We start from the raw sequence: 14,916 nt of genomic DNA, 5'->3' as shown, positions 1-14,916 counted from the left end.
CTCTTAAAAAATCTGATTACTTTGACAGTAATAAATAAAAAAGGATAACGGTTGGAGTACTGTGAAGCCTCCTTATCACATCTTTACCCACCGTGTAGTGCCAATTTTGTCTTGAGATGAAATTTGGAATAATTTGAGAAAGATTGCTTGCTACTGTTATGCTACTTGGCCTAATCAGATTTTTCTAAAAATATATTTAAAGAGGCTGTCACCACATTATAAGTGCCCTATCCCCTACCTAATCTGATAGGCGCTGTAATGTAGATAACAACAGTGGTTTTTATTTTGAAAAACAATCATTTTTGAGCAAGTTATGAGCAATTTTTGATTTATGCTAATTAGTTTCTTAATACCCAACTGTGCGTTTTTTAACTTTTGACCAAGTGGGTGTTGTAAAGAGAAGTGTATGACGCTGACCAATCAGCGTCATGCACTTCTCCCCATTAATTTCCATCTGTACTCACAGCACAGTGTGATCTCGCGAGATACACCCACAGTTTCTTTACCGAAGTGTCTTGAGAGTGAATACACATTGCCTCCAGCCAGGATGCGATGTCTATTCACACTCCTGACACTTCGGTAAAGTTACTGTGGGTGTATGTGACAGCACAGCGTGATCTCCTGAGATCACGCTGTGCTGGGAGTACAGATGGACATGAATGGAGAGAAGTGTATGACGCTGATTGGTCAGTGTCATACACTTCTCTTTACAATGCCCACTTGGTCAAAAAATGTTAAAAAACGCCCAGTTGGGCATTAAGAATCTAATTAGCATAAATCTAAACTTGTTCATAACTTGCTCAAAAATGATCGTTTTTCAAAATAAAAACCACTGCTGTTATCTACATTACAGCGCCAATCAGATTATGTAAGGGATAGGGCACTTATAAACTGGTGACAGAGCCCCTATAAAGGTGTTGTCCACTTTTTAATTGTTGTATTAATTTATTTATAGAATTGAAGATCAAACTGTTTTTTTTATTTATAGAATTGAAGATCAAACCGTTTTCTAATATACATTTGTAAATTCTGTTTACATACCTTTCTTATATCCGTATGATTAGCTTCTGTCTAAAAACAAATAAAAAATGGTATAACCCACAGATTAGTCCATAGTAATGCATCCATAGGATAACTGAATGAACTAATGATGGCGGCAGACATGTGACCCACATCATGTGACCACTGGCATCCAGGTAACCATGTCCAGGTATATAACCGGTGAATAATAGGTTATTGAGGAGCAGAAGTTATAAAGTATTTCTACCCCTTTTTATAAATCATCTAGAAACCGTAAAAACACGCAAAGTGAAGTAGTTCTTCATCCTTATTCCACCATTAGTCCTATTCACTTAGCCCGTGGATGTGTCCTCTATGTGGGCCCAACGCTTGTATGTCATGTAACCCTATTGCTAACTGATTGCTAGGATCACATTAAAGGGGTTATGAGGGGACCAACAATTATTAGCAGTGTACTCACTGCAGTATGTAAGTACACTCGCTAATATGCATTCCGGTCCCCATCGTGTTGATTCTGAGATTTTTTATAGCGCTGCTGGGAACCGAAATTCTAGTCTTTGATGTCTTCGTCATGTGACCGGCCCTGCTGTACTCCATGTAATCGATGTACTACTGTTTGTACATAGAGTACAGCGGGGCCGGTCACATGATGAAGAGTCGTATCGTCATCAAAGAAGACTCTGCAACTAGACTTCCGATCCCCTGCAGCGCTATAAAAATCGATGAAAATCTCAGAATCAGGGCGACAAGGGACCGGAATGTATATTAGCGAGTGTAGCCACATACTTCAGTGAGTACACTACTAATAATTTTTGGTCCCCACATAACCCCTTTAATGTGTGTGAGGAGGGGGGGGGGTCACATGACTGACACTGTGTATAGTCATATTCGGTTAGCCTGTGGACAGATTACACAGGACAACTCTGTGGGTTATACCATTCTACTGTAAACAGAAAGGGGTCCATTACACTGTTATATTAGAAAGGTATGTGATCAGAATTTTTATTACATATATATTAGAAACATTTATTATTTCCTACAAAAAACAACAACTGGACAACCCCTTTAAGTAGAAAAATTATTTAAAAGGTTTATAGAAAATGATCAAATTTATTATAGACTATAGTCTTGACGGACATATTGGCGTCTTCAAGTTTTGAAATAAATTTTAGAATAGTAACCAGACAAGAAAACACTTGACACTTGGCTTCAATGTATACATGGCATATAAAATATCATAGACTTCACAGTTGTGTGTGTCTTAGTAGGAACATGACAGTATTTTACTGACTATAAGACTCCCCTTTAAACGGAAAAATTTGTGTTAAAATTAATGTGTTTTTTAATAATTTGAATCGTATAGCATTCTTGGGTATATCGTGCTGTGTCTTATAGTACAAAATATGGGATTGTAAACTTCGGTATATGAGTGGTGGGTCTTATGTGAAAGACTATTTATTACTATTTTATTCTAATGCATTCTCATGTACTTGGTAGAAGATAACCACATTGTGACATCCACTTTTGTTAAAGTGACCCTGTCTCTAACTCTCCTCCGTGCTCCTGTCCCGGCAGCAGAATATGCAGCTTTAGTCATCGTATGGTGGCCAAGGCAAAGGGACTGCACTGTCTGATGCTGGATCTCCCGTCACCAATTGCAAATTTCAGCAGAAGATGAGGCTGAGAGTTAGTGACAGTGTCACTTTAAAAAATTGAATAATAATGCCTTCACTGTTTGAATCCTTACTGCTCATTCTGTTGCCCATACCTGTGCTGACCACCGGGTTACTCACAAGTCCGGCATTTTTATCTTAGAAACTTTTAGAGGATCAGCGGAGACTTAAGCGTGAGCAAGAAGAAGCTGATATTGCTGCTAGGAGACACACTGGGATTGTCCCATCTCATCACCAGTTTATCACTAATGAACGATTTGGAGACCTCCTTAATGTAGACGATTCAGCAAAGAGGAGATCTCGGTCTGAGGTCTGTTCTTGATCACATTAAACCGCTGCTTGGCCCATAGCAATATCTTCTATTCGCATTCTTTCAATAGAACCAATCATTAGTAGACTAGCAATTGCCATCCATCAGCTTTCTTTTATTCATTTGCTTTGCACCAGCTTCGGGTGGTAGAGGAACTGCAATGACAACTCTTACATAGCGGCATGTTGGCTTGGGAGATGGTGCCCACTGCATGAATTCATTAGATAATCACATTTACTTTGTATTCTTATGTCTTATTTCTCATGGCACGTAATCATTGATTTTCCTTTTTTGATTATTTTTTTTTTAAATATATAATATAACTTACTAACAAACTAGCTAGTTTCCGATGTGCAAGAAAAAATCTGATTCTAATATATAATTCAAATAAATATGATTACTCATCGCAATATGTTTTCATATTTTGTGTGAAATTTCTTTATAACATTTTTAGTTTTTATTTAGCCACACGCAGAGCAGGAAGCCATTTTGAAGGCTTGATGGATGTGTATGGACCTCTAATGAACTCGGATAACATATATAAAGTGCCAGGAGTTATAGCATGTTCTCCAGCATAGCTGTTTATCCTTCAAATTGGCTACTATTATGTGTAGGCAAAAACGCAAATAATTTGCTGTAGAGCATTGAAAATCATGTTAGTAACTGCAAATGATAACAAAGCAGTGTAAGGCTCTATTCACATTGCGTTTCGGACATTTGTTTGCTCTGTATGTTGGCAAATACTCTTGATGCATACCTCGGACGGATGTCTTTGATGTATGGAACTGTACACCATACAATTGAATTAGTCACCCATAGACCACTATTGTAAAAAACCGAGAAGTTTTTGGTTTTTGTGGTGCCTGTCTGTATATGAAAGTGCAGTAGGTTGTGCTTTCCTATACAGCGAAAAAAAAAAAGGTATACTAACGTATACCAGCCCGGCGGGCCAATATGGTTCTATGGACATGTTCGCTCATACACTCAAAACGCAGTCTGAATAGAACCTAATAGAGAGGAAAAACTTACCACAAAATATGAAAACATATTGCTACTGATCCTTTACTGAGATGAAAGCACCACTGAGACATATGCTGCTCCAGTATGATAAATAAAATATATGAAGAACCTGAATTCACTAATAGGAGTTTGACTCTTATTGTATACTCCTAGTTCTCATGTTGCCCCTACTAATATCTAGGACTCAAAATAGACACATTTTTTTAAAGTTATCCTATATTAATTGCTTATGGAATGACATACAGCTACTATATAAATTATACGTTACCCTTACATGCTGATCTATCATTAGATTATAGCAGTAATATTTTTCTACCATACATTTTCATTTTATTTGTTCAGAATTAGAAATTATGGGCATTAATGCCGCCAAAGTCTTTAATCACTTGTATTTGCTTTGATTCTACTATATAGTAGGGTAGTTCCATTGAATGTAGCTACACATTATTATGTCAATGGTACGGATGAAAGCAGTGTCCTGCTCAAGTTCTTCTATTAATTATCAGCTGAAAGAATTAACCTAACAGCCCCACAAATATGAAATATCAAATTTACTTCATGTTTAACACAATTTTAATTAATCCTCAATATTTTATGAGCTGTGTCTCAAGTAGAGCTAATTTTCTCAGAACATTTATATTTCTGTCTCCAATTAAATCTATTCCTTAATACCTAAATGTCATCAACATTGGGTTTACATAGTTTGGTACTCTATTATAATATTAACTATTGCCTTCCATTCTATCTTATTTGTAGATGACACAAGCAAGAGCAAAGTATGACTTTAAAGCACAGTCTCTAAAGTAAGTATAAAAAAAAATGGAAATATATGGTCTCCTCTTATGTGCAAAGCCTAAAGGTGGCCATACACCTTAGATATCTGTCAGCCGAAAGCTTGTTTGGCCGACCGCTATCCCTCCCGACCCTCCCATACACACGAACGCTCGACCGAGCATGCCTATGTTTTTAATGGGGAGAAGGGAATAAGCCGTTGTCAGACACCTCTTTATCTCTGATGGGAACAAAGGATCGGGCATTTTGAAACCAAAAATGCACAATCGTTCTTTCCCCCAACATCTACCATTGCAGGAGTGTTGGCACATACACATTAGATGGTCGGCTGGTCCTACCGAAATCGTCAGGGTTTAGCCAACATTCATCTAATGTGTATAGGCTTCTTAAACTAACCCAGAGGCCCCCAGGGCAATTTTAAGAAGGTGATCATAAGGGCAGATTGTGTTTTGTGACCTTCTACTGACCATGTGGCTTAGTGAAAGTGAATGAAGAATTGTGCACTAAGTTTTCGAAATTCGTGCATGCACAAGGCAAGGATTTCAAGAATATAAAAAAAATTGTGGCTCAGCTAATGGAGGTCCACATTCACCCCATAGCAATAACCAACTGTGCCCTAGTCCCAATTAACTGGTTCTTGACCGCTGGCTGTGTATTTACGGCCGACGGTCAGGGTCCTTAAGACCCAGGTTTTAGCTTGCTGCCCGAGCTAATGTTGGGCAACTGAATGTCGGGTCTCTGAGAAGAAGATAGATGTAGCTTTCACTGCTTCTATCTTCTCTGATCACTTCTACACAGTGCTCAATGAGTGCTGTGTATATGAATAGCAGCAGCGGCATTGGTCCCGGTGATCATGTGACTCGTCACATGATCACCGGGTGCCGTTAGTGGCAGGCTGCTGCTGGGTCTTGCAAGACCCAGCACTGCCCCATTAGTGACAATAGTCACTATAATAGTCAATATACAACTACAATAGTCACTATAAAAGGGCTGATTTCATCTGTAACTGGGGCTGCTGTGCAGCCCCAATTACAGTGGAAAAACATGGTGTAAAAGAAGAAAGTTAAAAAAATAAATAATAATAATAATAAAAAAATAAAAGTAAACTAAAGTGCAAAAAAATGTATAATAAATACACACAAAATACCTACCCCAAAAAAATGCCACATGCAAAAAAGATGCCCCTTTAGATGCCACACGCACCCCCTGTAGATGGTGCCACACGCACCCCCTGTAGAGGGTGCCACACGCACCCCCTGTAGAGGGTGCCACACGCACCCCCTGTAGAGGGTGCCACACGCACCCCCTGTAGAGGGTGCCACACGCACCCCCTGTAGAGGGTGCCACACGCACCCCCTGTAGGTGTTGCAACATACTCCCCGCCCCCCGTCCCTGTAGATAGAGCCATTGTGGCTCCCTCTATGAGCGGAATACCCGGCCAGGCATCGGCAATGCTCTGGCCGGGGATTCCACTGCAGGAGGTGCCCCTGACGTCATTCCCCTCATAAGGACAGTGAAGTCATGGGCTCATTCTTTGAGTGGAATCCCCGGCAAGGCGTCGGCAACGCTTTTCCGGGGATTCCGGCGCACCAGGAGGAGCCCCTGACTTCATTATCCATATATGTACAGTGACGTCGTCAGTGGCTCCCTCTATGAGCGAAATCCCCGGAAAGGTATCGGCAATTCTCTGGCCTGTGATTCCGCTGCAGGAGGTGCCCTTGATGTCACTGCCCTTATATGGACAGTGAAGTCATGGGCTACTCCTGGAGCGCCGGAATCCCCGGCCAAAACGTTGCTGACACCTTGGCCGGGAATTCCGCTCATAGAGAGAGCCCTGACTTCACTGTCCATATAAGGACAGTAACATCAGTGGTACCTCCAGCAGCGGAATCCCCGGCCAGGGCGTCGGCAACGCTTTGGCCGGGAATTTTGCTCCAGGAGGAGTGAATGGCAGAGCAGAGCAATAGTATTCTGAGGATGCAAATACAATTGAATGTATCTGTTACCGGGACAAGTCCCGGGACAGTAATTTGCTGGGACTATCTCTGTAAATTCGGGACAGTCCCGGCAAATTTGGGACAGTTGGCAAGTATGCACTTTACCCTTCTGTCAGCCCAGCATACTCATGCATCAACTCCTACACCCCAAACAAACCAGAAGTTACTACAAGCTAAGACACTATTAGACACCATTGCTCAGTGCCAGACACACTTGTTCACCCATTCCGTTCAGATTAAATATTACCGCTGAAGGAACAGAATGGACGCCTTACTAGCATCTTTTACCAAACAATTTAAATTGAGTAAACCCATCATCTGTATAAGATGCCCTAACACAGGTCAACTGCACACCAAAACATGATCTAGCCGAAATTTTCTTTGATCACTATGAAGATTTATTTAGGGCCACCCCAACAGACCTATTGAAAACTCAGACATTTTTTATTTTCTGCATACGCCTCAACAGATGAACAACACACCACTTTAGACTCATAATCGATATATTACAGAAGAAGAGGTGCCTTTGGCCATCTCACACTCCCACCCCTGGAAAACTCCTGGCCCAGAAGCTGAATATTTTAAGCAGCTCCCCACAGAAATAATTCCTATACTCTTAATAATCTGGCGTACAAGAAAGGTATATTCACAGATTGCTTCACAGACTCTAGGGTACTTATGCTACCTAAACCAGATAAAGATGATTGCCTTCCTCAGGCATATAGGCGTAGTACACTGATAAATCAAGACTATAAGTATTATAAATATCTTGACAAAAAGACTAGTCTATCCTTCCGGATTTAAATCATCCAACACATTTAGGCTTCACCCGAGAAACACACGCACATAAAAATATTAGAAGAGCGATTGCAGCCACAGTACTGGCACAGGATTTTTACTACCTCTAATGCCAAAAAAGCATTTGATAAAGTATTCTACACCCTTCTTTTTCCTCTCTTTTAACTCTCAATAATAATCTTCACTTTCAGAATGGTACCTCACATGCCTTTTTTTTTTATAGCTGGCATTCACAGGGAATGACACTATCAGAGCTCCAGGGAGCATACCCAGAGGTTTGCACTTAAAAAATTATTCCCCCTTAAAGGGAATGGAACTTATATATACAGAGGTCGTACATGGGTTCCATTGCCGCTGATAACCAGATCAAAATCAACAATAACATTTTACACACCCCTTTGGATGACTCTAAAGCCCATTCTGCGCTGACCAAATGGATTGAGGCTATACCCCAAGCTACACTATCCTTAATACTTCGGGCTATTACACATTACCATCAACCCTTGCCTTCAGTTCAGGGAGCTGACTCTATAGAAATTCCACAGGTCGTATTTAACCCCAAGTAGGGTGCATAGAATAGGCATATATGAGGTGTCAGATTGTTTTAAAAGTAGGGGTTAGGCCTCATGCACACTAACGTATTTTTTTCCTCCCGTAAATACGGGTACTTTGTCACACGTATTCGACACGTATTCCACCAGTATTTATGGACCCATGCCCGTAAATACGGGCCTGTTGTCACCAGTATTCCACCCGTATTTACGGACCCGTTTTCTCTGCAAAATTGCATTGCACTAATCGGCAGCCCCTTCTCTCGATCAGTGGTGGATAGAGAGAAGGGACAGCCATTTCGGGCAGAGTTTCCGCAGCGGAACACAGCGATTATAAATTAAAGAAGTTCATACGTACCCCGGCCGATGTCTTGGTGACGCGTCCCTCTTTTGACATCCAGTCCGACCTCCCTGGATGAAACGTCATCCCGGGAGGCCGGACTGGAGGAAGAAGCAGGGAGTTCTGGGTAAGTTAACTTTTAATACTATTAACTCCAGCGGTAGTCACTGTTCCGGGTGCTGAAAGAGTTACTGCCGATCAGTTAACTCTTTCAGCACCCTGGACAGTGACTATCCCCTGACGTCGCCTAGCAACGCTCCCGTAGCCACCCGTAATTTACGGGAGCCACATAGACTTCTATGCTGTAATTACGGCCTGAAATAGGACATGTTCCATATTTTTCAACGGCCCGGGCACCTTCCCGTAAGCAAATGGGAAGGTACCCGTGGCCAATAGAAGTCTATGGGTGCATAATTACGGGCCGTAATTACGGGTGTTTTTACGTTTGTGTGCATGAGGCCTTAAGACATAGTGTTGCATCATTGTTTATGGGATTGTCCAGTGATTGAAGAAATTTGAAATAGTAATTGCCTTTACCAATTTACATTTGACTAACTGCACCCCCCCCCCCCTGATCCATTATGGGCCATATTTGGTTGTGTTGACCCCGATGAATTTAATTGCAATCCGGGATGCGCTAGCATACCTTTTTTTTTTTTCTTTATACCTCACAGTAGAGATTTTTATTAACATTGTGGCCAACAGCCATTGTATGCCACAGTATGGCTATACAGTGGCATACATCGGAGGTGTATATTAGGGAATACTACCGATGTATACCTCCGACGTACTACCCCAGTGTGATGTGAATAGAGCCGAATACTGTGTCATATGGTATAGTAATAGCCGTTTAGGCCAACCCAAAGTGTAGCCTATTCGTATCCAAATAGACAAAGTGCAACATTTGATCTGACCGCAAAGTAACAGTAAAAAAAATCCTAAATAAAAACATTGACAAATACTAAACAATCACTGACGTGTATATGGATTACCTTCTCAAGCTCCGTTTCATCACCCGACTTAATGAGGAGGTACCAATATTTTTAATAGTGGTAGCCATTAGTTGAACAGGATGAATTTATATGAAAGGGACATTTATGTACTTGATGAGTAGCGAATTTACAGTGAATGTTGGGTATGCCTTATATTGGTAATGTTCTTTGTTTCAGGATTACTTTAAACATGCACTAGGCTGTCTCAAGAATTAAAATTTAATCTATAGATCATTATATTATACTCAAAAATTGGAACAATTTTTATCTTCATTTGTAGGGAGTTGCCGCTCCAGAAGGGTGATGTCGTTTATATTTACAAGCAAATAGATCAGAACTGGTTTGAAGGAGAGCACCATGGGAGGACAGGAATCTTTCCTATTTCATATATTGAGGTATGGCCATTACACTAATGTTATGATTCAGCAGTCATTATTCTTTGTCAGTCTCTAATGCTCAAACTATTATTTAAGATACTGCCACAAACTGAAAAAGCACAGCCACAAAAACCTCCACCGGTGCAAGTTCTGGAATATGGAGACTCTGTGGCCAAGTTCAACTTTAATGGAGATACTGCAGTAGAAATGACGTTTAAAAAGGTAACCGGAAACTGCTTACGATAAACCTAAAGCTAATATTCAAGTTGTCTGAGTGATGGATGGATGGATGGACAAAGAAATGGATATAAAAAATACAGAAAAATGGATGGATAGCGCAATAAACCGTTGCCTTAGACCTCTCTTGAAAGGATATTTTGATCTTAACATGGAGCTTTATTTTCAAGGGTGAAAGAATAACACTAATTCGAAGAGTAGATGAAAATTGGTATGAAGGAAAGATATCAGGCACCAGCCGCCAAGGTATATTTCCGGTAACCTACATAGATGTCCTCAAAAGGCCACGTGTAAAAAATTCAGCTGATTATATGGATCTGCCGTTCTCGTATTCCCCAAATAGAAGCGCAAGTGCTTCCCCACAGGTATGTGTATCTTACTACTCTACATGCAGTCAAAAATATTACAGTGTATTGTACCTTTTTTTGTGTATTTACCACAAGTATGTATAAGTCAATTTGGATATATTTCTGGCAGGTAGGCTAGCATTATAAGCAGGTATGTGTGTTTATGTGTGTGTCTTCCATATATGTCAGGTCTGAGACTGGAGTATAGCAAAAACAATAGGTCTGGATCTGTCTTTAGGTCTAAAAATAAGTTTGTGAACATGCCTTGTTTGGGAGAATAGCAAATAAACACGTACAGGGATATATTACTTTTGTAGCCATGCCAACTCTGTGATATGCAGGTAGGGGTATACTATATAATGAATAGATTTAGCCTATATAGTTTGACCTACTTCAGAGGCTCTGCCTTAATATGGTGGGATCCTCAAAGGTCGTTATGTTGTTTATTTTGGACCTGTCCCACTCTAATGGGTTATTTCTCAGCATTGCGTTACTTTACCAAATTAGAGGTGACGACCCAGTGACTTCTTGGCTATCAGGTACAAAATACAGTGCATAGAACAATGCAAAAAAGACTGAAGTCAGCCAAACCACCTGGTGGATGTAGGTGGTATTGCAACTATTTAATTTAAAGAATATATATAAATGAAAAAAATAAAAATAAATATATATATATATATATATATATATATATTTAATTTTTATTCATTTTCATTTCCAACAGTATGACATTTTTTAGGACATTTACGAGAATATGACAGAGCTTGACCATTCTAATTAAATGCAAAGCTCAAATTAGGTATTTTGTTACTAGCTCAATATCTGCCTAAGGCCTCATTTACACGAGCGTAATATACGCGCGTGCGACGCGCGTGCTTTTCACGCGTGTCGTACACACCTATATTACTCTATGGGGCAGTGCAGACAATGCGTGAATTTTGCACAGCGCGAGTGCGTTGCGTAAAACTCACGACATGTTCTTAAATTGTGCGTTTTTCGCGCATCACGCACCCATTGAAGTCAATGGGTGCGTGAAAACCACGCATTCCGCACGGAAGCACTTCCGTGCGAACTGCGTGATTCGCGCAAGAGCTGTCAAACTGAATGTAAACAGAAAAGCACCACGTGCTTTTCTGTTTACAAACATCCGAACGGAGTGTCTTAGAGATGAGCGAACCGTCCGAACCGGGCTTCACCGGGTTCGGCCGAACTCGTTTTGACCGAACCCGTCAGGAGACAGTCACTGTCCAGGGTGCTGAAAGAGTTAAACTGGTTCAGCACCCTGAACAGTGACTTCCGATCCCAATATACGTGAACGTGTAAAAAAAAAAAAAAGTTCTGACTTACCGATAACTCCCGGCTTCTTCCTCCAGTCTGACCTCCCGGGATGACAATTCAGTCCAAGTGACAGCTGCAGCCAATCACAAGCCAAGCACAGGCTGCAGCGGTCACATGGACTGCCGCGTCATCCAGGGAGGTGGGGCCAGATGTCAAGAGAGGCGCGTCACCAAGGACGCGTCACCAAGGACACGTCACCAAGGCAATGGCCGGGAAGTTCTCGGTAAGTACGAACCTCTTTTTTTTTAAACAGGTTACTCGATATGGTGATCGGCATTCACTGTCGAGGGTGCTGAAAGAGTTACTGCCGATCAGTTAACTCTTTCAGCACCCTGGACAGTGACTGACGTCGACTAGCCTCATCTCTATGATGGCGGCTGCACGAAAATCACGCAGCCGCGCATCATACACTGATGACACACGGAGCTGTCAAGTGCCTTTTGCGCATGCAAAACGCTGCGTTTTTTGCGTGCGCAAAACGCACACGCTCATGTAAATGAGGCCTAAAGGGGGTTTTACATTGGCCGATCATCGTGCAGACGAGCGTTCGTATAACGCTCGTTGCCGATAATTGCCCTGTGTAAGCAGGGCAGCGATCAGCAGATGAACGAGAAAACGCTCGATCATCTTCTGATCGTATCGTTTTAAAAGAGAGAAATATTATTTTTGTCGGCAGAGCGTCTCCCTGTGTAAACAGGGAGATGCGCTGCCGACATGATGATAATGTATGGGGACGAGCGATCGGAGTAAAGACCGCTCGTCCCCATCCATATCTCCTTGTGACAGGAGCAAATGAGCGCCGATTAACGATGTCTCGTTGATAGGCTTTCGCTGCACCGGCCAATTGTCGGCCGGTGTAAAAGGCCCTTTACATTCCACGATCTGCTACAAGAAAGGTAGAAGGGCAGTGCAGTCATAAACATGTAATTTTCTTGTGTTTGTTATTTTCTTTTCCATCACACTCTTCGTTTTTTTTATGTTTTCTTCTGTTTCTTTTTTTTATTCCTTTTAAGTCTCCTAGTTATGCTAGGCCTCGCACTACTACTCCACCTCATTCCTCTCGCAGAGCCTTTTCTCCAGAAGTGCAGGCTATCACATCTGAATGGATTTCCCTTACAGTGGGTGTTTCCCGTAATAGCGGATATACCTCAACTCCCCCACTTCCTCCTTTACCTGAAGCCATGCTTTGTGCCATAGACTATATAACTCCATCAGCAGCTGCCAGTCCTACATTGTCTCTAACGCCATCTGTCAGTCTTCATTATTGTAATATCTCTGGTAGATCCACCCCAAACTCGGGCCTGTCCTCCGTGCCAACATACCCGTCCAGGCCACAATCTTCCACTAGAATTAGTTATGTCATTTCTCCACACAGTGATGAGAAGTTTGACGGTTCAGCTTCCAGTTATGGAGGCTCTCCAGTGCAGATGACTGCACCTCATGATATTTTGATATCAGAGCTCACTGATGTCTTACGTAATCAGCACAACTCCAAGGGCGATGTTTGTTCAATAGAAAATGGTGAGCATGACAATTGGAAAGCATCAAATGATAAGATTAGAGACACCCAGGGAATTCCATGTATAAATAGATGTGCAGAACTCAAGACTAAAACAAATGGCCATTCTGCTGACGAGAGCCAGTTGTGTAAGGAACTTCTTAGCGTTATCAGTGATGCCCAGAAGGACATGAAAAGATTTAAGGGCAGTCCCAATAAGGTACATGGTGCATGCGTGTGCTCTTGGGGCATTTGCATAAGAGTGAGGTGTCAGGGTTTTGAGAATGATCCTCTACTGCTAAGTTGCGATGTTACATTATGGCACGTTATCTCTTCTACTAACCTTTGTGTCTCACCTCAGCTCCTGGATAGTGCTATTGAACTACATTAAAAAAAAATACTGTGTGTGTGTGTGTGTGTGTGTGTGTGTGTGTGTGTGTGTATGCGAACTAATTTTAGTTAACATTGTGTTGTAGCCCATTCACATTGATGACTTTATACATATATCTAGAGATAGATCTTATGTACTGATCCTTTAACTTACAATATAGGACAAGAAATGTCGGTATTTTCATCAATGTTGCTCAAATTAATTTCTTTTGGAAAATAAAATAAATGTATTCAAATTTACACAAGTTTAAAATAAATCATTTTGAGTAATTGAGCAGCAGAAATATCATAGAATAATCTGTCTATAAGAAGTCCCACTACCTCCAAGTCTCTAAGCAGTCACTGTAAGGCAAAGGCTACACTATCAAGTTAGTCTATGGAGCCAAAATGTTACCCTTGTTGCTGGATGTGGTTATAGCAAGCTGTAGTCAAATATTCTAAAACAATGGCAGATTCTCCTATTGTTCTGATATTGAAAAACTGTCCCAGTCCACTAGTATAGACCTTGTCGCTCAAAGCTAGCTAGATATCTATCTCTCGGCTGAAGCAAATACTCCACTTTAGTAACTTACGCTTGTATGTTATGGAAGTTGCAAATGGCAATTCCCCATCATACTCCTATTAGTCAAATCATGGCTTTACGAGTGGGAACAGTTTAGGTAATAGGTGAAAGCAGGAGTAATGAAAATAAAAGATGTTATCTGAGAGTTTTGCAGGAGAAGGTATAAAATAATAAACGAACAGGTACATACCTTTCTAAAACACCCCCGCTCCAGCACTAACACCATGTTCGATGCGGCTTTGGTCTCGAAAATTCCTGCCGCGATCACGCGCTGTTAATCAGTCACGTGCCACTGCAGCCAATCACAGAACTCTGATGTTCCTTGCCGTTCATGGCATCATCACGACTGAGGTCAGCGATTGGCTGCAGCGGCACAAGACGCAGGATCTTCCAGGACCAGAGCGGCGGCGAATGGGGTGTTAACGCTAGCGCATGGGGGCATTTCAAATGGTAAGTACCGTTAGTTTATTATTTTATACCCTCCCCTACCCTCCTGCATAATGTAAAAACTCACAGATAACCCTTTTAAGTTTCCCAGCACTTCTCTTTCTGGTCTTGCCAAGAGTAGACCAAAGGTGATCATTTGCTTTTAGTCCTCCAAGACAGGATCCAGCCATTTGATTTCCTTGACCATGCATTATGATATAGCCTCAAGTTTCATTGCAGCCTATTAG

The 14,916-nt window shown here is 41.4% G+C and overlaps 1 protein-coding gene across 23 annotated transcripts in view; it reads left to right on the top strand.

The window, feature by feature from the left end:
• SORBS1 (sorbin and SH3 domain containing 1) overlaps positions 1–14,916 on the top strand; it is a 290,288-nt gene that overhangs the window by 248,661 nt on the left and 26,711 nt on the right. For 21 of the 23 annotated variants that reach the window (XM_075841467.1, XM_075841478.1, XM_075841471.1 and 18 more), the window contains 5 exons: positions 2,836–3,003; positions 4,780–4,826; positions 9,774–9,888; positions 9,967–10,092; positions 10,278–10,472. In XM_075841467.1, coding sequence (XP_075697582.1) covers positions 2,836–3,003; positions 4,780–4,826; positions 9,774–9,888; positions 9,967–10,092; positions 10,278–10,472 — 651 coding nt within the window. Of the gene's footprint in view, positions 1–2,835; positions 3,004–4,779; positions 4,827–9,773; positions 9,889–9,966; positions 10,093–10,277; positions 10,473–12,805; positions 13,511–14,916 lie in introns of all 23 variants that reach the window. The other 2 variants (XM_075841490.1, XM_075841484.1) reach the window with 2 other exon arrangements.

The sequence above is a fragment of the Rhinoderma darwinii genome, chromosome 11 (genome assembly GCF_050947455.1).
Source record: "Rhinoderma darwinii isolate aRhiDar2 chromosome 11, aRhiDar2.hap1, whole genome shotgun sequence".
In the NCBI taxonomy this organism is placed as follows: domain Eukaryota; kingdom Metazoa; phylum Chordata; class Amphibia; order Anura; family Rhinodermatidae; genus Rhinoderma; species Rhinoderma darwinii.
Note: the sequence above shows the minus strand (reverse complement) of the source record. Positions and strands in the feature narration are given on the sequence as shown.